Genomic DNA, 26,410 nt, shown 5'->3' on the forward strand with positions numbered 1-26,410 from the left:
ACACACACACACACACACACACACACACACACACACACACACACACACACCTGCCTCCCAGCTCCCTGACTCCATAGGAATCCTCAGAGCTACTTTCTTCTCTGTTCTGAACACATCAGCTCCCTTCCTACCTTTCTGAGATTTTTATCTCCCTTGCCCTCTTATCTCAGGGTGTTCCCTGTGTTCCTAGATCAGCAGCATCTCTTTTATTTCCTTGCTATACTTCTTGCTTTACTTCTTGCCGTCATGCTTTTCAACCTCCTGGGAAAAGACCAGCCAGACAAGAGCACTTCAGGGCCTCCAATGAGGACGCTACAGACTACCTTGTTTGCTGTTCACTGGAGCTGGGGTCTCTGCGGAACAAGGCTCTTCCTTATCATTCACCATCAGTTCCCCGGAGGATAGGAGCAGGTACAACTGCTGCATCAGATCAGCAGCGCTTTCTGAATGGTTACCATGACTGTTCCCTAGGAGGAAGAAATGCTGCTCCTGAGATCCAGAGTCTCCAGACAGCTCACTCTCTCCTGCCTCGATTCTGTACACCTCGGGGATGAGTCTGGGATGAAGGAGAAAAGTAATCAAAGTGGTTAGCCAAGTCCTGTGTAAGATTAAGTGCAAATCTAGCCACATACCAGAACAGAAATCCATCTTATGCACGTGATAGGAATAGTCCTCGTGGGGTCTGTGGATGCAAGGGCGATTTTCTAATATCCAGAAGGAGAATTAGACACATAGTTGTCTCAGAGGTCTAGGATTCCACACCAATGTTGTTTTCATCACTAAAGTTTTATTGGGGACTTGGGGTTTTTGCTTTGCAAAGTCAGAATCATTCCTGCAGCTCTGACATGAGCTTCCTGAAAGGCAGGATGGTTTCTGTCACTTTTTTCTTCCAACCTGTAAGCTTTTCTTGGGCAGTAGCCAATCTGAGTTGCATTATATAGTTATCAATATGAGATAGTTTTAATAAAAGCAATGTATATGGTTGATTGCAATATAAAATGTGGACCTCCTGTATAATACAGATTGTGTTCTGCCTTCTGCTAGCCAGTGACATCATCACCAACACAACATTTAAAAAAAAAAAAAAAACCCTTGCTCAGCCCAAATCCTACATCCTGAAATGAAAATGCCATTCACTTCATATCCTTAGATTATGACCCACTAATGCTGGACCAGTTACCACTTCACATTCTCAAGGATTGTTTCCTGGGCAGTACTCCCCACATCTGAGAATGGATTTCTTAACTCACAATGCACTGTCTTCTGTGCCAGCATTCTCTGGGCCAGGGAAGGTGAGATTATCACACTTGGCTTGCAGGTCTCTGCCGGGATATTTGTTGATAGCACCTGGAGACAGTGGAATTCTTAGTCCAGTTTTTACCTTCCCACATAATGCCTATCACCCAAAAAGTCAACTCATCTTTTCCTGGAGATGGAAGTCTCTTTAAAAAAAAACAAATTAATCTTGTGAGGGACTTTGCAAAGTCGGCATGCTGGCATTGGAAGACCTTGTTCTTGCCAAGTCAATGAGATACAGCAATAATTGAATTAAAAGTTCCCATGCTTGGTGATTCAATTCAAGGACATTTCTGCATTCCTCCTGTTATCTATTCCCCCCTCATCCCACACCCAAGAAATGGAGGCTCTTCTTAATAGGTTCTGTTGGCCATTGAAGTTGTCTTCCCTGTTTCTACCTTGGGGTTGAAAGAAGGCACTGTTTTTGACTCAGTAGTAAATATATTGCCTGAACTCCATGGTTCCTAACTCTAAGCCGAGTCCTGGGATTGTGTGTGTGCCAGAACTCCCAAAATCCTGGTTAACCCTAGCAAGCTCCAAGCCACTGCAGATAACTACACAGCATGGGTTTTGCTCTGTCCTGATTCCTAGCACAGGCCAAGACTTGTTTGACACTTCTAAAAACTTAGCCTATTCCATACCTCTGTCTAAAATTACAATGCCAAGGTCAGAAGCTAAAGTAGCTACTCTCAGAGAGCCACAGTGGAGAGACACATTTCAAATCACTATGTGGTTGCATTTAAGCTAGATCTTGCAGAGAGGCTCTAGAAAATAGCTATACCTATAAATCATAAGAATTCAAGTCAGAACCAAGGCTGACAAGGTAGACCAGATGTCCTTGGGAAAAGTGGAGGTAGTGATAGTAGGGGTTTTATTTATTATAACAGTACACTTTGTTAAGGGTTTAGTAACTAAAGTGCAGCTTAATAGAAAAGAATATAGTCCTAGGGTCAGAATGTGAGGGGTTGAGTCTAGAATTTACCATGCATTAATTATGAACTTTTGAGAAATTTATTTAGTGTATTCAAACCTTAGTTATTCCTTTATAGAAAAGGGATCTGAATTCATCCCTTTGAGGGCTATGCTGAAGATTAACTGATGTAGCCAGTCAGAGAACCAAACACTTAGCAAATGTTCAGAAGTCAGGCTTAAAGGAAATCTTTCAAGTCTTTGAGGATCTCCTGCCTAGAACTGTACCCAACATGAACAGGCTTTTCTCTGAGATTCTCTCACTGACTCCTGTTCACATCCTACCACTCTCTACTAAAATGACATGCATTTGATTAAGTAGACTGATTGACTGCACACAGAGACATCAATAAAGCAACAAAGGAGAGAGGCTTGAGTGACTTACGTCTGATCGAGTGAACAAATGGCTTGATGAACTTGATGACATAGTCCAAATCTGGCCTGTGTACCCGGCCAAGCCGGACTAAGTGATGATCCAGGGGGTGGCTTGCTAATTCTTCTAACTCCATGTCATTGTGTATCGGACCAAAGGAAAATACAAATATGGAGTAGCCTTGGCACTTGGCTCTCAGAGATGCATTCCTTAAAACTTCTTTGTCTAAAGGGTTGGTTTCACCTGCAGTTACTATAAAGATAACTTTGTTTTTCCTCAGATTGGGGGTTCCTACAAAGACATTGTCAATTGTCCACTGAAGGGCATGCCCAATAAAAACATCGCCATTGAGCTGCTGAAGAGACTCTTGGAGATGATGCTTCATTTGGTGTACAGTGTTGTAAGTGACCAAATCGAATTCCAGGTAGACTGGGCATTCTTCAGTGTTTGGCAGATAGCCTGGGGGAGAGTAGGTCAGGACAGCCACTCTGTCTCCTAAGACAGAGGTCAGTGGAGCTGGGGCGATGTGAAAGTAATCCAGTACTGACGTTAGAAAAGTTCTCACTTCCTTAAACTCGTTACGTCCTCCTACTCGTTGAGAAGCATCTATGAGGAAAGCCACGTCCATGTAATATTCTTGAAGAGAAGCATCCCCAGGCTCATGAGCAAGACCCAGTTCTTCTCTACCATGACTTTCATGTTCTGCAACAGAATAACTTTAGTCACTAGTGGTGGAAGGGTTAACTTGAAACTCTAAGACATGAGTGTAAACACATGCCATGGGATGCTCCTACTCTTCATTCCCATACCATGACAGACACCACTAATCAATATATTAGCAGGCATCACTAATTAATCTCAGTACTTGTCCTGAAATACATTCTTCAAATCTGCCTTTACTTGGTGCAGAATTATTTCTATTTGACACATGGTGCCACATAAGAAACCTACTTGCTACCAACTTCATGTTTTTCTGAAATGACTGATTTGACTCCAAAACATCTCAATGTAAGAAGAGAAATATATGCCTAATTTTAGCTCTTCCTCATGGTTACAAATCCTGCAGCATGCATTCACATCTACTGACTATTTAATTACAAGGAGTAAACACAAGAGAAAGTACAGATGTCAAAGTTACAACTCATGTGCTGGCATATATGGTAGATAAAAGCAACATCCATAAAGCAACATCATGGGGCAGGTATAAGTCAGTACTGACTTTAGAACCTTGCTGATTGTAAGATATGACAATCTTTAAGACTTGGGTACTGTGAGTGGTGGCTATCAGCCCATGACTAGACAAGGAACTCACATCATGAGGAAGGTCAAACAGTATCAGTAAGCACTGCCTAAATCAGTTAACATTAATTTCTTTCCACAAAGCATTCTCAGAGAAGAAATTAATACCCCAATTTACACACTTGTCTGTCTGTCTGTCTGTCTGTCTGTCTGTCTCTCTCTCTCTCTCTCTGTGTGTGTGTGTGTAAAACTGTACTTGCTACGGGCATGCATGTGAAGAGGAATATTGGAATTCCAATAGATATTGGAACTGAGTGTCTTCCTTTATCACTCTCCCCATTACCTTTTTGAGACAGGGTTTCTCATTGAACCCAGCCCTTGCTTTCGCAGCTAGACGGACTGGCTGGCTCAAGAGCTCTGGGACCCACCTGTCTCCATGCCCTACTTCCACCTGACCTATACCCCAGCCCTGGTGTTACAGCTGAGTACTGACATGTGCAGCTTTTACATGAGTGCTGGGTCCCAACCTTCAAGGAAGGCTCCCTTTCCCCTGGCCCATCTCTCCATCCCTCTCAGTTTATATTCAGATGCAAGCTCCTTTGTTGCAGACCATCACTCCCAGTGATATTGCTTTAAATCTATAGGACTGTGAAAGCTTTCTACACTCCTGGGAGAGGCAGCCGGATGGGGAAATGGGGGAATCATCAGCTCTGTAAGACAAGAAGTAAATGGCCAGTGTCCTTTCTCTCTGAAAGAAGTGTGTTTGTAAGCACACTCGAACAATCAGTAGCTTTCTAACTGGGGAAAGACGTATTGATTTCTATTTCTGCTCAACCTGTTAGTAGAAGGTCTCACATTTAGTGTTCTATTTAGTCTCCAAACAGTAAATGAACCAACAATACTAGATTAATACTATAAAAGTTAGTATCAAGATAGGATGCAACAAACACACGATTAGTACAAATGATTTTTATTAATACTGGAAATGTTTTATTAGACAGGTTTTTGAATGTTCAAATGAACCTGGGGCAAATCCACACTACCCTTTTGTCTATTCTCGGATTTGACTTGCTAATCCCTTTTTAGAGTAATTTTTGAATCTATATTAACTAGGAATGGTGGTCTAGACCAGGTATGGTAGTATACTCTTGTAATCCCAGAACTCAGGAGACAGGCAGATCTCTGTAAGTTTAAGGTCAGTCTGGCCTACAAAGTGAGTCCCAGGCCAAAGCTATATAGTGAGATCCTGTCTCAAAAAAAAAAAAAAAAAAAAAATTCCAGTGGTTTAAGAAATTGCTCAGTAGTTAAGAGCTCATGTTGCTCTTGTAGAGGATCCAGGTTCAGTTCCAAGCACCCAAAGGGTAGCTCACAGCCATCAGTAACTCCAGTTCCAAAGAATCTAATACCCAATTCTGACTTCCACGGGCACCAGGCAGATATATTGTACACATATATACACACAGATAAAATACCCAGATACACAAATAAATGAATCTAACTTTAAAAAACAATGCAATGGTTGTATATAGTTTTCCTTTCAGGTAATTTCTTTGCCTGGTTTTTGGTGTTAAAATGACTTCAAAGAATGAGTTGGCAAATAGTCTTTCCTCTTCAATTCCCTAGAAAAGTTGGCATAGAATTGATATTCATGGCCAGGCAGTAATGGCGCACGCCTTTTATCCTGGCATTCAGAGACAGAGGCAAGCAGATTTCTGAATTCGAGGCCAGCCTGGTCTACAGAGTGCGTTCCAGGACAGCCAGGGCTACACAGAGAAAACCTGTCTCAAAGAAATATTTTTTAAAAGAATTGATATTCATCATTTCTTAGGAGGTTTGTTGAATTTGTGGTAAAATCATGGGAAAACTCCAAGTACAAATCCAATCATTCTGACAAGCTAGTTAGCTTATTTCTTCTTGTGGTGACTTTCATATTGTCAGACACTGTGTCTAATTTATATGTAAAAGTGGTTCATTGCGTCCTGTAACCCTTTTGAAAGCTGTAGAATACAGAAGATGCCTCCTCTCTCTGCTAACACTGGTTATTTGTGTCTACCTTTTCTGGAGAGTCTGATTCTATAGCTTTGTCAGTTTTATTGATCTCAGAGATCTGACTCTTGGCTTTACTGATTTTTATCATTTTTTTGTTCACTGGGTCCTTAAATGTTATTGCTTCCTTCAGCCCACTCTGGGGTTGCTTGTCTTTCTGTTTCTGGCTTCTTAAAATGGAAATTGAGGTGACTGATTGGAAGTTATTCATGTTTTTGTTTTTTCATCAGTATAAGCATTTGATATTAAAATTCTCTAATTATGCTTTAGTGGGGTCTTGGAAGATCTGGAATGTCTGTTTCATTTGTATTTCTCCCCAAATCCTTCCTGATTTCTTTATTGATCTCTGTTTCAGCCATGGATTGTTTTAAAGTGTTTTATTTACTTTTCTAAAGATTTAGGGATATTTCAAAGATCCTTCTGCTAATCATTTTGACTTTAGTTCTATTTGGGTCAGAAAATATTCTTGCTATGACTTGAATCCTTTAACATTCTCAAACATTGTCCCAACGCATGAACACAACATGGTCTATTTTGGCAAGTATTTCATGAGCATTACAAAAGAATGTACACGCTGCTCCTGGGTGGAATGTTCTGGAAGTGCCAAGAAGTTTACTTTAGCTGATAATGTTGCTTTACCATGCACTTGTTCTCTCTCTCTCTCTCTCTCTCTCTCTCTCTCTCTCTCTCTCTCTCTCTCTCAGATATTGAGGGAATATGGAGACTCACTGATTTTTTTATTCTAATTATTGAACGTTTTTTCATTTGAGTAATTTCCATTGCTATAGTTTCAAGTGGCCTGCTATTTTTTCCTGTTGTTAGATCGAGGCTGCCTGCCCTTAACCTCCTCGCTGGTGCACTGTTCCCCTAACACGATGGTCTTCCTCTCTACAGATGCTACTTGAGCACTGGAGAAGAGGCTCAGTGGGTAAAGGCTCCTGTTGTGCTGGCACCCAGGTAAAAGGTTGGCTGTGACTGCACCTGTAACCCCAGCACTGTGGGGTGCAGAGACAGGAGGTTTCTGGGGCTCACTGGCTGCCACCCTGGCTCCATCCCTGAGAGATCCTGAAAGAAGTCAGGCAAAGACTGATTGAGCAGGTGTTGAGCAGGTCACCAAGTGTCCTCCTCTGTGAGAGTGCGCTCATGTGGGCGGACACACGCGCACACACTCACCAGCGGCGTAGCTGGGAGAGCATCCACAGATCTCTGGAGTTCTCTCTGTGCAGCTCTCTCCCCTATCCTGTGAACCTTAGCTCCTGGTCTCCCTGTGCCTTCAGATCTCTTTCCTCATCTCTGAGAACTCATAAGGGTCCCCTAAAATTCTCTCACGCCACACAGAATCTTAGGTGAGGAAAGCAGAGGCTCTGCTACTCACCTCCTTTTCTCTATCTCCCAGGAGCTTCCTAAAGTCCAGTGTATTTCTTTTTTTATTTATTTATTTACATATTTTATGTATATCAGTACACTGTCACTGTCTTCAGACATACCAGAAGAGGGTATCAGATCCTATTACAGATGGTTATGAGCCATCATGTGGTTGTAGGAATTGAACTCAGGACCTCTGGAAGAGCAGTCAGTGCTCTTATCCACTGAGCCAGCTCTCCAGCCTATTGTCTTAACTGTTGTCTCATCTGTGTGGGATTTCTTTTCTGTTGGTTATGCTGGATTTGGCCCCTCTATTCTACCTGAGAGGCTCTGTTATAAAATACTGATCATTGTGTGTGTGTGTGTGTGTGTGTGTAGGGGGGTGATTGTTTCTCTCCAAGCATAAAGAACTGGTCACACGTGTACTAGGTTCATAGTACATTTATAGAAACCAACAGGATTTGGCACTTCATAAGCTTGCTTGGAATGTACAGGGGTCTCATTCCCCACCAGAAACCCAGTTTGAAGTTCTTAATGAGTACGTTCCAGATGAAAGTCCTGATTAAACTGCTGATCAGCAGATTAGAAGTGTGTCCTGTAGCGCTCTTTGCTGACAGTGCAAACCATCTCTGCAGGTCACAGCCACAGCACATGAGGGACTGACTGTACTGAGAGGAGAATGGGCTTTCTGCATTTTGGGAGTTCGCAGTTCTGGACCTGACTGACCATGATCTGTGTTATCAGCAACAGCTCTGGTTTCCAACGCTTGATTATCCATCTTTTTAGGGGCCAACCAGCAGACTTCCATAAACACAGAGGCCATGATTGCACAGATGCTACAGTAGGAGAGGAAGGACTGACTGACCGGAGTAGTAAAATGCCATTCCGTGCATGCCTAGAAATATCACTATCTCATTTTTAGTTTTATTTTTATAAATAAACTAAAATCTCATTTCCCTCCTCCAAGTATCCAACAACAAATCCTTTTCTAAAGAGGCACAAACCACCTACAAGGAACCCTTAAAAATAGGTTCCCTCTGAACTTAGATTTTCATGAAAAAAAAATCAAAGAAACTAAATATAGATGACCATGCTTTGAAAACTCAAAATTTAGTCCAACCCTAAGGTAGGATTGTTCTATTTTGGGTCTAAATTCATGTTATTTGGGAAGATTCAGGCTTCAGAAATATTTCTTCTTTAAGAAAACCTGGCAGGAGCCTAAATAAAACTTGCACACAGCTCGCCGCAATGCTCAACATTCTCTCCAAATGTCAGCATAACTAAATTCTTGCCTTCAGTTCTGTGGAAGAACTGAGTTAAAAGGGCAGAGGGGTGATAACTGGCTCACTGCCATGCATAAGACTTGGATGGAATGAGTGACGTGGTCAGGTTTCCTAGGAAGTACTCCCCAGAGAGAAGCCGAACTTTAATCAAAGATGTGCATCACTGAGCCAAGTGGGGGTGTGGAAGGGAAATTTAGGGAGCAGGGAGCATCATAGGGCATGAGACCTCTGGACAGGACGAGTGTGCTGAATCAGTATGGTTGTCTGTCATGACATTTGTGGAAAATCTCATCGACATTTGTGAGTTATCCAGTGGGCTGCCTTGGAATGTACCAGTGCCAAAATTAGCCATGGGATTTTCTTTTCTTTTTATCTCTTTTGGGGTTTATTGTTATTGTTGTCTTGCTTTTACATTGTTTATTTGCTTTTCAAGACAGTGTTTCTCGGTGTAGCCCTGGCTATCCTAGAACTTGATCTGTAGACCAGGCTGGCCTCAAACTCAGAGATCTGTCTGGCTCTGCCTCCCAAGTGCTGGGATTAAAAAGGATGTGCTATGAGGCTAATATATGTATTGAGTTCTATTCATGTGAATAATTTCTGACTTCCTTCTTTTTAAAAAATGTGTGTGTGTCCCTGCATGCATGTCTATGTACCACATGCATGCTTGGTGCTCAAAGAGGCCAGAAGGTGTAGGATCCCTTGTAACAGGAAGATTATGAATCACCATGTGATTCTGAGAACAAACCCCAAGTCCTCTGACAAGTCGGCCAGCGAGCTCTTAACCACTGAGCCAGCCCTTAGAGGTCCATATCGCTGGTATTGTTCAAGTTCACCGTTTTCCCAACATTTGAAAGCACTGGCGATGCTTTCTGTTTCTGCTTTCTGATACCACACCAAGTATTCCATCCACTTCAGGCCTTGGGGTCAGATCTCCACATATCTTCTCTCATCAAAACATCCTTTTAGCAGGAGACTGGGATTGCCGCTGCTCCCAATTCACACCTAAGCAGACCTAAGCTTGGAGACGTCCGGTGATTTAGCCAAGAAACGAAAGCCTAGAAGTAGAGACAGAATCTATCCCAAATCTGTCCCAATGGCTGACTCCTTCAGAAGGAGGAGTCGTCAAATATCAGGGTAGGGCAGAAATAGTGAAGTACACACTAACCAGGGCGAGAAAGGCTCAGGGACCTGATGAGAAGAAAGTCGTCTTCAGTCTATTGGCATTCTCTCTGACAGAGGCCATGAGGGAATATTTTCTTCTAAAACTATGTCATGACATAAATAAAATTGGCCTTCCTTTTCCTCCAGTGGGCATTGCAGAGCGGTGGTTATGGTCAGGTCATAGGAGCTGGAGCCTTATTTCTACCTGTTTTTAATTCTGTGACCCCGGCTCTTCTCCACCACTCCGTTCCTCTCTACAAAGCGCCATGCTAATACACGACAATTCCATGAGGTTTTTGAGAAGAAAAAAAAAATGGAATAGTTTGCAAAGCTCACAACAAATTAAAGTGTTCACAAATTTAATCTTTATAAGTAAACAAGAAGAAAACTCCTAGGGCTACGAAAATCCTCCCTGCAATGGTAAATTCTTCAGAACTTCGATAAGAAAAGAAAATGCAGCCTGTTGGCCTAACTTACAGACGCGCTCACTCAGGCCCCAGAAGTGACGAGCCCACTGTGTTCTCGCAGGCTTATCTGCAGAGAACTTGGCAGCACTTTATGAGCCTCTCCATCTCACACCCGCAGCCCAGGCCTCTCCTCCCCTCTGTCTGGTGAGGTCACTGGCCAGGGTCCCAGGGCTGGGCCAGGAAGGCAGGGGAGGCAGGCACAGCTTGTGCACACCACTGCATGCCATTAACATGTCATGGGGAAACAGAAACCCTTACATGCCCCGTGTTTTTCTGGGTGAGAACCTCTTCTCGTTTAAGTAGACAAAACTTGAAAACAGATTTCATTCTTTCCCCTGAAAATAGGACCAATGTTCTTCTTGGCCTTGATTTTTCTAGGTGGTTCTTAAATCGTCATAACATCACTTCTGAACCATTTTGTGCTCAGAAACAAGAGTCGGCAGAAAAGGCCTGCCTCCTGGGGAGAAGCACTGCCTCTTTGGAGAAGCACTGTACCCAAACCACCTGCAGACACATGCCCTTCGGTTTTAAATGAAGTTACTCTGTGCTTTATGTTTCTAGGTGGGTTTATTATAAGCAAGTTTTAAAAATTAAATAGGAAAAAAATTTTAAATACCAGAACTATATCACCAAAATTATTTGAAAGTAACTCTCCAAAATAATGATGCAATTTACGTTGTTTTCAGGTTTGGTAAATGAATGTACTTCACCGTTTATAAGTGACCACGGAGCCATCACCAACCACACACAGTCAGGTCTACGGTGCAGGTGACCAGAGGCTGATGCAATGCAGAACATGAGCTGATTGACATTCCAGGGATGGTTCGGAAGCCAAGTCTGCCATCCAATGCAGATTTAAGTTTAAGTGCATGTATGTGCAAGTTGAATATGTGGCAGCAAAAGTCAGAATCAAATGACATGTTCAAGAAGAGGTCCATAACTAAATATATCCATTTGTTGAAGGGACTTTATGAGAGTGTTTAGAAAAATCAGGATGGAGTTTATAGCAATTTGGACAATGTTAGACATGATACCATGTGAAAAAATAGAACATGCAGTTGAATAAATCCAGGGAGACAAAGGATGCATTCAACACTAAAAAAAAAGCTGTTTGATAAATGCTTTTGAAGGTTTATGTTCAAAATTTTATTATCATTTTATGGTTCCTTTGAGTTTTGTTTTTGTTTTTTTTAAATTAAGATCCTGGAGTAATGATGGGGCAGTAATGGGCAGATGGAGATGCTGCGGGCCTCCACTCACACCAGATGCCAGAATCCCTCTTCAGCTATTGCAAAAAACAAGTCTCCAGATACCGCAGTTACATCCTCAGACCCCACGTGGTATAAGGAAAACTAGCTCCGGCCAAGTTGTCCTCTAACCCTCTACATACACAATGGTTATTGCAACACACACACAGACACACACACAGACACAGAGACACACACACAGAGACACACACAGACACACACACACAGACACACACACACACACAGAGACACAGACACACACAGACACACACAGACAGAGACACATACACACACAGAGACACACACACAGACACACATACACACACACACACACACACACACTAAACAAAGAAACAAATGCACAAACATTTAAACATCATTTTGGGGGCTCCACTACCCCCAAATGATTGACTCGGTCCAGAATGGACACTTACAGGATTCGTTGCTAGTGAATCCCCAGGTGCTTCTGCCAGAAGGGAGGGGCCTCACTGTAAGAGTCACGTGAACAGTGGATCTCACACCAGAGACCATATAGAATCCATATAGCCTCATAGAGTGGGACTGGGGATGAGCCCAGTGCAAGCCGGAGCAGGCAGAAGCAGCTAAGTGAGAGGCTAGCTGGGGGAGACAGGCAGGGGTTGGGTATCTTGTGGAAGAGGGTGACAACCTGCTGCCAGCCAACAGGGCACAGGAAGTATAAAATTCTTAAATGCTTGAGATCACAGACTTTCCCTCAAGCCTCTCCATTCAAGGACAGAAAGGCCAGCCATCAGCTGCAAGAATTACATGATAAATGAGTGGTAGACACAGCATATGGAGGCACTCATCAAAGTTATCAACTAATTTGTACCATGCATCTGGAACTTACGAAGGCTTAGCTCTCAGTGACTAAAGGTTTGGAATCACAACTGACCCCAGAAGGAAAGCACATCATACAGTAAGTCCTTAGCAGGTTTTTGGCAACTGGCTACAAAAGATTTGAGAGAGAAGAGAAAGGCAGGGAGGGGCAGGGCAGGGTAAGGCATGGCAGTGATGGCAGTATGGGGAGAGACAGACAGACAGACATTTGAGACTCAGACTTATTTATAGGACTAAAGACATAAACATGACATCCCGGGGCCTGAGACACTATTCCCAGACTATCACTACCCACAATCCATTACAGGAATCCCCCCACACACACTTCAGAACTTTGGTGGGGTAATCGTTTACTTTTTATCCTCCTGATAGAAATGTGAACAGGTATTTCTTTAACCAAACTGAACCCCACAGTGGCTGCAAGGCCCTGAACTGTTCAGACATCTGGAAAGCCAAGTGAAAAATCTTTCTTTTCTTCTTAAATTGCTATTATTGTATCAGTAATGATGGTTGCAGCATCTCTCTCTCTCTCTCTCTCTCTCTCTCTCTCTCTCCCTCTCTCTCTCCCTCTCTCCTCTGCTTTCTCTGATCCATTTCTAAGACTTGGGAATGGTCACCTCTAACAAAGCCATCACACGCTACCCTTTCCCACGTTGACCCTCTGCCAAAATGCATCTCCCTCTTCTAAGCCAGGCGAGAATGGATTCCTGTGCCTTGAGGAAAATCATAATCCCGTACCATTAAGTGAACAAACAAAATCAACACTATCCTATTAAAAGAGCACCTAACTCTCTTGTGCAGGCTATGCCGACATGAGAGTTTAAAATTGCCTTAATGAAGTCACATACAGGCTTAATACATAGACATCACATGTTCAGGTTTACTGAGAATCTTCTTTTTAAAGCTAACACAGCTTATTTTTCAACTGAAGATTGATTAGCTTTTAAATTCTTTACTGTAGCTTTAAAAAAGCTAGTTTGGCTACTTTAAAAGTAAAGTTCAAATGCTTATATTTCTGAAATACTTATGGGGACACAAGTGTTAAATCTAAGAAAAAGAAGAGCTATCCAGGAAGCTTCAAAGAATCAATAATATGGTGTGAAGGCCACCTTTTTCCTTTTATATTTGCATATTCTAGTCATGCATCTGATGCATTGGATACAATACTTAAATGCAACATCCTGGCCAGATGGTTATTTTGGAAGATTCTAGATGCAGGGTTTGGATGGCTGAGTAGTCTGTTTGACATTTCACAGTTTTAAAAAAAAAATTTTTAACTATGTGTTTACTTTTATGTGTATGGGTATTTTGCCTGCATGTACGGCTGTGTATCATGTGGGTACAGTGCATGCAGATGCCAGATGAGGGCATCAGATCCTCTGCAAGTGAAATTGCAGATGGCTGTGAGCTGCCATGTGAGTACCAGGTATCAAGCTTGGGGCCTTTGCAAGAACAAGGAATGCTCCCTGCCGCTGAGCCACCTCTTCAGCCCCTCACATTTTCAAATGAAAATAAGATACCTTTATGTATCTTATGTGTTTATTATCTTACATATTAGTTGGTTTTAAAGCTATTAAAATGTTGACATTAAAATATTTAGAGTAAGCCATGGGGGAGTTGCACACTCTGCCATTTCTGGGTATCTCGAAAAAATAAAACTTAAACCTTGTGTAAGCACAAATCCTGGGGCAATGGCCAGGCCAAGTTTTGGAGGTTGTTTTGATCTCGTGTTTGCTCTGATATTCTTTATATTTTCGTGTTCTGAATAATGCCAACCTTCTGAATTGCACGCTCTAATTTCTTTAAGTCCATCATGGACATTTCTGAGACTTTGCTCAGTGATTCCCATGGCTGTACCTGTCATCCGCTACTTCTGTTGCTGTGATAATTGCCACTGAATCCACCATCCTTAATTGTTTCAGAGCCCAGCCTCAATTTATTGAATTCAATCCTAATATTAAAAGTCAAGGCTCTGGGTGACTGAAAAGATTCCCTCATGGGCCCATGTGCTTACCAGAAGTGAGACTCGCCATTGCTACAGATTCCCGGCCATTTCCATAGTGGCTCACTAACTTATGTGGCTCTAGCATCTGGCTTGGAACGTAAACCAAATGGTCGCCTCTGTGATCCTCCAACACAAAAGATGAGTCTTTCCCAGCGTTCAGCTCTTGATCAGCCAGGCTGTTTGTGCTCGCAGGAACCTCCCGCAGCTTAGCAGTCAATCTAGATGAAGAAAAGGCGGGTTTCAGCTGCATCCAGGTGAGTCAGAAAGATGCAAGTAAATTATCCAAACATTTTAATGTGTTTCTTTAGTTATTTATTAAAAGAAAACGGGGGGGTGTAGCTCAGTTGGTAGAGGGCTTGGTTTGCAAGCATTAAGACCTGAGTTTGGTCCCCCAAGAAGCCCCATGAAGAAGCTGACCATAGTGGCATTTGCTTGCAATGCAGGTACTAGGAGGAAAAGCTGAGTGGACTCCTGGGGTGCGCCAGTCTATCAGCACAGTGAGCTCAGCCAATCAGCACAGCTGGCTCAGTGAGTTCAGCCAATCAGCACAGCCGATTCAGTGAGCTCAGCCAATCAGCACAGCCGGCTCAGTGAGCTCAGCCAATCAGCACAGCCGACTCAGTGAGCTCAGCCAGTGAGAGACCCTGACTCCAAACAAAGGAGGATGACGCCCAAGGAACAGCAGCCAAGGTTGTCTTCTGGCCTCCCCATACACACATATACACAGCACCCCCACATATGAACGCCCATATGCATACACATACATACACAGGAAAAAGAAAAAAACTGGGTGCTGGAAAATTCTAAATTAACTTCAATCAATTAATTCGTCTCCATTTGATCTTCCTTTCCTCGAGTCCACTTATAACCTATGGAGTATTCCTTTGGGATGAGCCAAATCTGATTTGCATAGAGTTGTCAATAAATTATGAAGATGTCGTTCATCAAGCAGCCCCTGGAACATCCTTGTTATACCTCAGACTGATCCCAGTTACCATAGAAAATAGGCTTTTAATGGACAAAGCCCTGTTCTGCGAGGAACGAGGCTCCGGACAAGACCCTTGGAATGGGGCCAGCATTTAGATGGGCAGTTTAAGGGTTCTTCGTGATTTTAGAATTATGTCTTTATTTAGATGATAACAGAAAGCATACACAAGCATATTCTTGACAGTGTCACTTTTAATTTACTGTTTGCAGTTGCGTTTAATACCAGAGGTATTATTTAGCTGTGAGGCAGAATACATGAAGGCCAAATGATATCATGACATACAGGGTGTGTGTGTGTGTGTGTGTGTGTGTGTGTGTGTGTGTGTGTGTGTGAGTCCCTGGTAAGAAGCTAGGCTATCAGGCAACAACAGGGGCCAGTGAAGCCCAGACGCATCTGCAGCACGGTCATAGTGTACAAATTCAAATGTTCAGCTTTAGAAAACCAAAAGCACTCACCGCATGGCATTGTTATGTTCGATTATTTAGATTTGATGTGTAAAATTGATTGTGTTTAGTAGTTGCGAAAGAATCACTCATATTATGATATGTACAGATATTACAAAGAGTCTGTGGCTTATTCAAGGGAAGCTGCTCAACTGGACATTAATGTGGCCCTGTCTTCCCAAGGGCTTGGCTGCTGGACACGCCCTTGCTAACCTACTAAATAAACGGAATCTGGCATTAAAGAAGTGTGCACGTGTACGAATTCCAGTTGCTTCTGGATACCTGGAAGGAGCCGTACCTTCTCTGAGAAGCTGCCTTGCTTAATGCAGTCTGAGATAAGGGAGTAACAATGGGCCTAGGCCAGCTTTGGCCAGGGATCCAGTTCAGTGAAGCTCCAGCTAAAAGCGACCGAGAAGGGCGACGCTCACAGTATCTGAGGGGCCAGAGTCAACCACCTGTTCTATTTGTACTTAAGATACAACGTGAATGAAAATTGTTTGCATGTGCAATTGCGCTACGAGCTCCTCTGTAGGATGTGTTGAGGTTGAAATAATAACTCAGACACAGATCAAGAACTAGTGAGATTGGACAGTGGAGTGAGTGCCGCAGGACCTTAGAGAAGGTATAAAGGGCTCAGGAAGAGCTCTGTCTGCTGGTTTTGTTAAAAAGACATGGTCTTTCTAAGTAGCCCAGATTGGCCTTGAACTCACAATTCTCCTGCCTCCAACTCCAGAGGACTGGGGTTTTGGGAGTGTAACACCATGCCCAGCTAAGGCTGTGGACTGTGAACAGGGTGTGAGGTAAGAATTAGTTTCAAAGACGGGAGCCACTTTAGTCAGGACCATTATTATGGGAAGGAAGGGGAGCCCAGGCAGATGACCAGAAACCAGGCAGGTGAAAGGGTGTAGCTCACATGGGTCAGCCCAGTACAAAAAGAACTCAGAGCCTGGGGTTCTGGGCAGTGACGTTAAGAATAAGCTGTGAACTTTTGTTTGTTTGTTTGTCAGGGTTAAAGTTTATCAGACCCCTTTGAGGAAACCATGCCTTTAAAGGCAAGATTTAATGAAATTCACAGTTTTATTAAAAAACAAAACTAAACTTCAAAGTGGAAAGCATACTGGTGTTTGATTGCTGCTGTGGAAGGTAGAAACTGTGAAGAGCCTATACCTCAGAGACCTTGTTAGATTCCTTTGCCTAATAGTCTGCCATCAGCCAGGCACACACCCATTGGTCAATTAACAAGCGCTTGTAAACAGAAGGGCCTGCTCAGCTCCACTACCCACCTGAGGCCATGAGGCAGCGTGTCTCCCCTCTCTAACTCAACAAGTCTGCAGTCATCCTTCAGCATTGGTGGTGGGTACTGATTAAATCCGCCTACGGAGGGAACAAAGTTATAGTTTGATTTCCAAACCAGAAATTGGGTTTCCTAGGCAAAGAGAAGCCCGACAGGAATCCTCTCAAGGCAATAAAACGTTAGTAACACATTTCAAGAGTGTTTGGCCAAGGTGAAAATGGAAAATACTGATAACAAGAAACGGCATTCACAACTTCAACTTCAGAGGATTCCGAGGGCCAGAGAGTGACAAGGGTCATGGGAATACGCTCAAGGTTAACCCCTCAGGGACGGGCTCATTGTAATGCAGGAACACCTGACTACTACATGCTCAGGCTAACATAATCTGAAAGACAATCTATTCTGATTCTCATTGGCTTTTTCTCCCAGACTTAAACTACCAGCTCAAACATAGGAAAGATGGTGTCTTATTACATGATATTATTTCTTTGCTTCTGCACCAATGAACACTGATTTCCTATGAGAAAAGGGGCCACAGAGAGGATCTTAACTTACTGCCAACACAATACATCTCTTTAAGCTCTTTCTGTGCAGTCTATAAGCTGCATAGTGTACCATGGACTGTAATTTTCCTCATGCAGGAAAACAAATTTTGATGAAAATTTGGGCCTTGGTTAGTGAAGATCTAAGACGCAAGCGCAAAAGCATCTCAAAGAATCTCTGCAGTTTCATTTCTCTGGTTCTGGGATACACTTTTATTTTCTATTTGTCTAAAATGAGACTGTGTCTCTGATTAGTTCCTTTGACAGTGGCTATGAGTAGAAGGAGGAATCATGTCACAGCTTTAAACAGAAAAAAAGCAAAAATGCCAGAACTGGAGCCTGCACTTTGGGAAAAGGTTCTCAAAGGATCAGAAAATGCAAGAGCAGTCATTTAAGTCCAACAGATGAAGTGCGTTCCTTCAGGAAGGCAGGGACAGTTGGGGGGTCCAAGTCTGTCAGCTTTGCTCAATTGCAAAGCCACTTCCCCAGCCCTGCAGACCTGAGTTACTCTGAGTCTCTTAAAACTTTCAACATTGTTAGCCATCTAGAGAGCACAAACGACAGTACTGTGTGGGGAACAACAGACAGCCCTGCCTCTGGGGCGAAAAGTCAACATTCTAAATTTTGAGCATTTGGAAGTCTCTTTCAGATGAGAAGTTGTCTGGGGGATAACCTGGATGTCTACTACACATCTGTTCTTCATATGTATGCACCAGAGTAACGTACGGTGGTGTACACCTGAAAGAATTACTATAAAATAAAATAAAATAAAATAAATAAAATAAAATAAAATAAAACGCTCTAATCCAGCTGAAAAGTTGGCATCAAAATGTATTTGAAAGCACTTATTTAAATTCCTTTTTATGGCATCCAAATGAGTCCACGTTAGATTTAAAGGCAATAATCTAACATTCCCAGGTAATGGCTTCGACGAGTGAGTATGAATTATGGGAGACACTTTCCTGCTATGGAGTGGGGACATTCCTTCAACACTAGGGAAACAGGGGGCTGAACCTCATTCTAAACCTGCAAGAATTCCAGAAAGAACAGGCTCTGCTCCATTTTCTGGAGTCTTCCAGAAGACAGTGCTATGATTTGGTAAATGTCCCCCAGAAGTCCAAGAGTGTAGACTTGAACTCATGGGCAGGGTTACTGAGAGATACCCTACTCTTTAGGAGGTAAGACCTAAAGTGAGGTTCCTAGGTCATCAGGGTACGCCCTTAGAAGAGCCTTGGGTCCCCTCCCCTTCTCATCTGCCTTGTTTCCTGGCTTCTGATGGAAGCAAATTTGCTTTCCCTCACACTCTGGCCATGATATGCCAAAGGCTCAAAGCACAGGCTTCCTGACTCTGGCCAGTAAACTCCACAACAATGACCAAAAATAAACCTTTCCCTTTTATAAGATAATTGCCTTGGGTATTTAATTCTGTATTAGGCAGAATAACACACAAGTTCCTCAACAAACTTCTTGGCTTTTCAGGCTTAGGTTATTTTTGTTCAGAGGGCTGGATGTCCATTCTGTGAACAGTAGAGTGATTATAGCATCCCTAGGTTTACCTACTTGACATTAACAGCACTTGTAAGTAGTAAGAATCAGAAAACTGTTCCAGGCATTTCTGGACAGGACACAGTGCTCTTTCTAAACCTTAGCAGGCTAACGCTGTTACTCTTTATCATTTCCGATGACACAGAGTCCACTGACCCTGCACTTTTATGCTCCAGCAACCATTGTCAAGTTCTTCAAAAACTTCCTAGTGTGCTTACTCTCAGTCTTTGAACTTAGCGCCTCATTGATCACTTCGTGGGCTGGCCTGTGTCCCAAGGGTAACACGTTACAGCATGCTGGACTGGAGCCAGGGTGCTTAAAGTGTGGTCTGTGAACCACAACACTGGCATTACTCAGGCGCCTGTGACCAATGGTCTCAGGCTCCACCCAAGCCCTTCTGAACAGGAGCTGCCTCCAGGTTTTTAGCATCCCTATGAGACATGATTGGTCAACACCACACCCTCACTCAGCTCTCCACTCGGTGCCAAGATTGGGAAATGAACTCATTTAAATGCTTACATCATACTTTCTAAGAGCTGCTAAGACTTCCTCTGGGTGATAAAACACAGTTCAGGAGACCACCAGCCACTCTGATGTTTTTACTCCATAGATTTGGGCAAGAGATGTTCTACCATAGCACAGTCTCATCATCTTACACCCAAGGCAGAAGCAGGATGCACTCAGGATATACACCCACTTTTGCCCCCAGTCACTACCTAATTTGTATATTTGGATTAGTTATAGATCTCATGATATTGATCTTAGATCATCAATATTATTACCAAAGGAAAATAACCGAATAATAACTTACGTCTGACCGAGTATATAAAGGGCTTCAGAAATTTCACAATATAATTCAGATCTGGTTTGTACATTCTCCCAAGCTGTATCAGATGGTGATCAAGTGGGTAGCTGGCTAATTCTTCCATCTCATCTCTTTGTGTGGAGCCCAGAGATATCACAAATATGACATAGCCTTGACATTTGGCCCTCAAAGCCACCGTCTTCACAAATTCCTTCTCCTCGTGGTTTTCTCCAGCTGAAATCACAATGATGACCTTGTGTTTTCTTGGATTGGGGGTCCCCAGGAAGAGACCTTCCATGGCCCACTGTAGGGCAAGGCCAATAGTAGCATCTCCATTGAGCTGTTGGAGGGAAGTGTAGATGTAGTTCTTCATGATTGATTGGTTGTCGTAGGTTGTAAAGGCAAACTCTGTCTTCACCCTGCCCTTCCTTCTGGAACTCTCTGAGGGAGAATAGCTCAGCAAAGCAACCCTGTCACCAGACTCTGAGGCTGAAGGGTTTGAAGTGATGTGGAAGCTGTCGATCACTGAGCTCACCAGCGCTTTCACAGCTTGGAAGTCATCGCTGGCGATGTTACGGGAATTGTCTAAGAGGAATGCAACATCCATGTAGGAATTCTCAGGAAAGAAAGGCTCTTCCGCACAGGTGTTTGGAAAACACTTGTCTAAAAATGCACAGAAAGATGATACATCATGGAATCAGCAGCAGCACAAGACACTGAGAGCTTCCAAGAAATAATGAACGTATCAATGCTTCTATTTCACACTTAAAATAACAAGAAATGGCCAAGGTTCCAGGACAATTGTGGCAACTAGCAACTAATGACAGGGGGTCTCTGATGAAAACAGATTTAGGTGGTATGTGTCTGAAATTCACAATCATGCCCAAACTCGCATAGAAAGTATTTTCAGTAGTTTAGAGACTCTTGATACAAACTATAGCACTGTTCCCGGAGAGACTTCACCAGTCAGGTAATTTTCAAAACCAGTTTTCACATTCCACAGAAACTCTATAAACACTAAAGACTGGAATCCTGACATAGTGTACCTTCCAAAACTGGAAAGTTGAAAATAGAACCTACCGTCATAAACAGAAACCTCTCTCTAAAGCCCAATCCAATAGCTCACTGGGAAAGCATTTAGCCTCCTGCACAGTCAGCTGTTCCCATCGATCTTACCATAGCAAAGTGTGCAGCGCCGAAGCTTCTCCAGTGGCTCATAGTCTCCAACTGGGGGGACTGGAATCACCTGAAACGTCCCAGTGTCATCAAACTGCAGTGAAAAAGAGAAGCAAATGTTGTTCGTGCAATTTAAACCTTTACTAGGAAATTATGTGCTAATCCCGAGGGAAAGCTTGAAAAATGCTCACAATCACTTTACCTTTGTATTGTAATCTTTTGGTTTATTCCCTCCCCCACCCCATGTGTATCACACACACACACACACCATCAGCATCCCTATTTCATGATAAGGATTTTTTTTAATGTGTTTGGATGCTTTGCACGTTTGTCTGTCTATGCACTGAATGCATGCCCCGTGCTCTTGATGCCAGAAGAAGGTGTTAGAATCTCCGGGAATCACAAATGGTTAAAAGTCCTCATGTGGATGCTGGATAGCAAACACAGGCCCTCTGAAAGAGCAGAGAGTGCTCTTAACTGCCAAAGCATCCCTCTACCCCAGTCTTAGCATCTCCTCTCCATCACTGCCAAGCTGGACTGAGTTTAACAATGGAATACACATAGCGTCAGCTTCTAACGTTGGGCCCTTCAGAAACTGTTTATTCATAGGTTTCCACCAGTCATTTTAGGTGGCGGTACCAGAACATTCCTACTGTACTCCATCAGAAAGGTTCATCTTCGTGATGCCTTCTGGACCTTCTCAATCCCAAACAACAATGAAGTTTCCTTCAAACGGCAATAGACCGAAGTCATTGAGCTTACTCACATTCTTACTATGACCCCTCTGTCCTCCATTGTCTCTCCTATGACTACCCCTCATTCTCTTTCCATCTGCTTCTTGATTACTGTTTTTGCTTTAATGTTCATCAAAATGGGCAACATGCAATGATCATTCATTCATCTTTGAGTCAATACCTCATTTGGGGCCCTTTATTTTTATGGTCCTATGCAAAGCAGATGCCTTTATTACAGTGGAAGGAACATATCATTCCCTGTTGGTGACAGGCAACCCCTCAACCCACAGCTTTGTTCAGAGTTTTTTTTTCTCCCTCCCTCAGATCACAGAGGGATGAGGAAAGCCACGCCCTCTGCCTTTCTGGAAAGTGCTGAGTGTCTGGATATACCTGTAATCATTTCAGCCTTAGAATGAGAGCTATATGTTACTACTCTAACTCTTATAAAACTGGACACTTTGGGTGTCACTCTACGGCTGACCATTTTTGGCCACATCTACTTGCTCTGTGAACCAAGGAATTGATTCATGGGATTAAACCACATGCTCTATGTTCATTCATTCATGCATCCAACAAACATGGGTTGAATGCCAACAATGTTATAGGTACAGTTTTGATGTTAGGGGTACTGAAATGAGCAGAACAGATAAAAATGTCTCTGTATTATGCTCTAGTGTGGTAGAGCCATCATAAACATAAAAATAAGTAAACTGTCTCTACTTTGAGAGATAATCATTTCCTTTCAAAACAGAGTTGGGTGGGAAGGATGGTAAATGCTAGGTACCATTTCAGTGAAATTTACCTAGAAACTGGGAGAGAAGGATAAACTGAAGAGGAGCAGCCAATGAGGTGAGAGAACACACAGGAAAATGAGATGCTGTGGACCTACTAACCTGGAAGGAGCACTCATTACCATGTTAATCAGAGCAGGTGTGATTACTCGTGAGCAATTGACTCTCCACAGGGTTGGATCTGCTGACCTTCCTCATAGGAGGAGGAGGTAGGGATGGTCACTAGACTCTCACCAGAGATTCCAGACACTTCTGCCTTCAATACCCACTCCAGTTGTATGTAATTCTGCCTATATGGTTGTGGGAGGTGCTAGCGTGTTCAGGAAGAGAAGCAGTGACTGAATGGGGTCCTCATCAATGCATTCACGAGGAGTGTTCATCCACACCTGCCTGAGACTGTTCAGTGATGCAGTGTTTTTGAGTGTCACCCACATTCCTCTAAGTAATTCTCCCACCTATGCACCATAAGTAAACCCTCACCCATGCGTCTATGTGTAACCCGTTCTATTAGTTACTGTTTTGTGGCTGTGATAAAGTACTAGGACCAAAAGCAACTTAGACAAAGAAGCTGAGTCTTTGGCCAATGGTTCCCGAGGGTTAGAGTGTGCAGAGGTGAAAAGACATGGCTGCCAGCAGGAAGGACGGCAGCCGGAACAAGAAGCTGCATTGATCACATCTCAACCCCATGCACAGCAAACAGCAAGCTACAGGTGGGGTAAGGCTACCGTCTTTCAAAGTCACTCCCCTGGCATGCTTCCTTCCAGCAAGGCTACACTTCCTAAAGGCTCCATGGCTCCCCAAACAGTGCCACCACCTGAGACCAAGGATTCAAATACTGAGCCTGTGGTAGACGTTGTCTTAATTCAAATCGCCACAGCCCTCACTCATCTGATCACCAATGAACCCATTGGTTCACTAAGCTACACTTGGGTAATTACTTTGGTTGGCCGCTGTGTTCGAGACATTTGTTCATGTAACATGTACTGAATCAGTGTGGGGGAAATGTTGCCAAGAATGGGCAGGGTCCACAGCTATCTTACATTGCTAATAGTGGTGTGGGTGGAGTGTGAGAACCACAGCAAGTGAGAATATTGTCGACTGAAAAAGAACACTTTGGGGGCAGCGACAGAAATAATCTGCAATTTGGATTTGTTCAAGAGAGAACATAAGAGCCAGGTTGTTGTCTGGGTCTGCTCTCGGCTCCCAGGATGGGGAAGCAAGATAATTTCATGAGTCCATGAATTCAATTTAAACAGCATATCACGAGGGGAGAGAAACAGATCAAAGAGAGAAAAAAAGGGGAAGGGGCACAAGGAAGGAAAGAGGGAGAAAAGGGAAAAGGTGGAGAGGAGGAGACGACAAAAAGAGGAGGATGGGGAAGGGGGAGGAAGGGGGAGGAAGGGGGAGGGGAGAAGGAGACTATGCAAGAAGAGGTGCTGCAGACAGAAACAATTTTCCCTAAGAAATCACTGTATGGGGAGCTACAAAATGGGCACATGACTAAAGTAAGAAGTTGGTCAGGGAAACCGCATTCTTCCTCTCTTGATTAGAACAATTTGACAGAAGGGGGTAAATGATCTATCGTAGACAGAGAGTCTCTAACAAGAATAAAACTGCAGCCCTTTAGGGGAATGTCCAAGTACTTAATAGCTGTTCATTCTATTCAGCTCACTGGAGGGAACTCCACAGAGCAGAGCAGCTTTCTAGAGACTCAATCCAAAACTTGCAACATTTTTATACATTTCTGGGACATCAAGGGGAATGCTGCAAATTCGGTTCCCAATCGAGGCAGATCAGAGATAAAAAAGACAAGATAATATTTTCAAATCAATTTGTCAAAAGAAGCCATTTCAAAATGGTGTGAAGAGTCTGAGGTGGCTTATAAGGATAAAAAGTGGCCAAAACGACATAAAAATATTTATCTTCACACAGAGATATACTGGTTACAACAGTGGGATGTTCTTTATCATATCAGTAAAAAGGAGTAATGATTTTGTGCTAATTATATGGGTGGTGTATATCTGTGTATATGTGTGTGCATCTGTGTGTGGGTGTGCATCTGTGTGTGGGTGTCTCTGTGGTGGGTATATCTGTGTGTGAGGGTGTCTCTGTGTGTGGGTGTGCATCTGTGTGAGGGTGTCTCTGTGTGTGGATGTGTCTCTGTGTGGGGGTGTGCATTTGTGTGTGGGTGTGTCAGAGGTGTGTGGGTATGGGTGCTTGAGGGCAAATGGCTTCAGGATCCAGAGGTACCTGATAACTGTCACTCTGGAGTGACAGTTGGGAGCTTCCTCACATAGGTGCCGTGGATTAGACTCAGGTCCTCTGCAAGAGCGCCACCTGCTCTTAACTTCTGAGCCATCACTCCAGTCTCTCATTGTGGCAAAATCTTTTAAACACACATAAAAATCCAAAATTGAAAAGTACATAGAGGGGGCTTAGGGAAGAGGAAGGAGGTCCAAGGAGTGGGGAAGAACATGGAGGCAAGGGAATACACGTGATGACTGCAGGAAGCATTGTTCCAGCAGGACACATGGCTAGCATTAATAGAAAGGGTGCTATGTGGTAAGAGAAGAGTGATAAAATATAGCTGCCTGGGTTAATGCTCTGCAGAGAGCAGCTAGGAGTGCTTCGATGCTGGGACCTCCACGGGGTCTGGAAGTGGTCCCCACAGAGACTATAAACTGAATTTGACATCCTTCAGATTTCTCCTATCCTAGAACTAGATGTGGCTCTCAGAGCAGAGGTCTTACTTGGTTTTTGTTTTTTTGTTTGTTTGTTTTTGTTTTTTGTTTTGTTTTGTTTTGTTTTTTTCAGAGAGCAAAATTATGGAGGCAGGGAAGCTTAGAAAGAGAAAACAGGAACCAGAAGACCTTGACTTCTGAGATCTTTCTTATCAGGAACTTTTGTGCCTCCTACTTCCATAAAGAATGTGTGTGTGTGTGTGTGTGTGTGTGTGTGTATCTGTGTGTCTGTCTGTGTGTATATCTGTGTATGTATACCTGTCTGTCTCTGTATGTGCCTATGTGTATCTGTGTGTGTCTGTGTGTGTATCTGTGTCTGTGTATGTATCTGTTTGCCTGTGTGTGCCTGTGTGTTTATGTGTATGTCTGTGTGAGTTTCTGTACCTGTGTTTGTGTCTGTGTGTGTATCTGTGTCTGTGTATGTATCTGTTTGCCTGTGTGTGTCTGTGAGTTTATGTGTATCTGTGTCTATTTTCCTCTCTCTGTGTGTGTGTGTGTGTGTGTGTGTGTGTGTGTGTGTGTGTGTGTGTGTGTGTGGTGTGAATCAGGAGCAAGCATACCCCTATCCCTTTATTATAGAGATGTATGTCTATGAAGAGATCTTTGTAGCTTCCTGAGCAATGAGATGGCTCCACCCAGCTCCAGAACCCAGTGTGTTTTGAATGTGAGGTACTCCCCATTAGCTCCTGTGTTTGAATGCTCTGTGCTGTTTTGTAAAGCTGTTGAATCTTTCGGAGGTGGAGCCTACCTGGAAGAAATGAGTCATTGGAGCCCAGCCTTGATGCTTGCAGGCTGAACATCACTTCCTGTCATCTCTCTTCTTCCCTACTGAAGTGCCTCATGCTTCTCCACCATACCTTCCCCACCATAAAACTGCATCCTTATTGGCCTGTAAGCCAAAATAAATAAACCCTTCCTCCCTTTGGTTGTTTCTTATCACATACAAGGAAGCTCTCTCTCTCTCTCTCTCTCTCTCTCTCTCTCTCTCTCTCTCTCTCACACACACACACACACACACACACACACACACACACACACACAC

The 26,410-nt window shown here is 43.2% G+C and overlaps 1 protein-coding gene across 1 annotated transcript in view; it reads right to left on the reverse strand.

Moving 5' to 3' along the window:
* Col6a5 (collagen type VI alpha 5 chain) overlaps positions 1-26,410 on the reverse strand; it is a 105,612-nt gene that overhangs the window by 5,659 nt on the left and 73,543 nt on the right. The window contains exons 34-40 of the mRNA XM_021172713.1: positions 21,103-21,196; positions 19,933-20,589; positions 17,024-17,114; positions 14,319-14,527; positions 2,651-3,340; positions 1,251-1,347; positions 324-556 (exon numbers count right to left, since the gene is read on the reverse strand). Of these exons, the coding sequence (XP_021028372.1) occupies positions 324-556; positions 1,251-1,347; positions 2,651-3,340; positions 14,319-14,527; positions 17,024-17,114; positions 19,933-20,589; positions 21,103-21,196 (2,071 nt within the window). The remainder of the gene's footprint in view (positions 1-323; positions 557-1,250; positions 1,348-2,650; positions 3,341-14,318; positions 14,528-17,023; positions 17,115-19,932; positions 20,590-21,102; positions 21,197-26,410) is intronic.

This window comes from Mus caroli, chromosome 9, assembly GCF_900094665.2.
Source record: "Mus caroli chromosome 9, CAROLI_EIJ_v1.1, whole genome shotgun sequence".
NCBI lineage: Eukaryota > Metazoa > Chordata > Mammalia > Rodentia > Muridae > Mus > Mus caroli.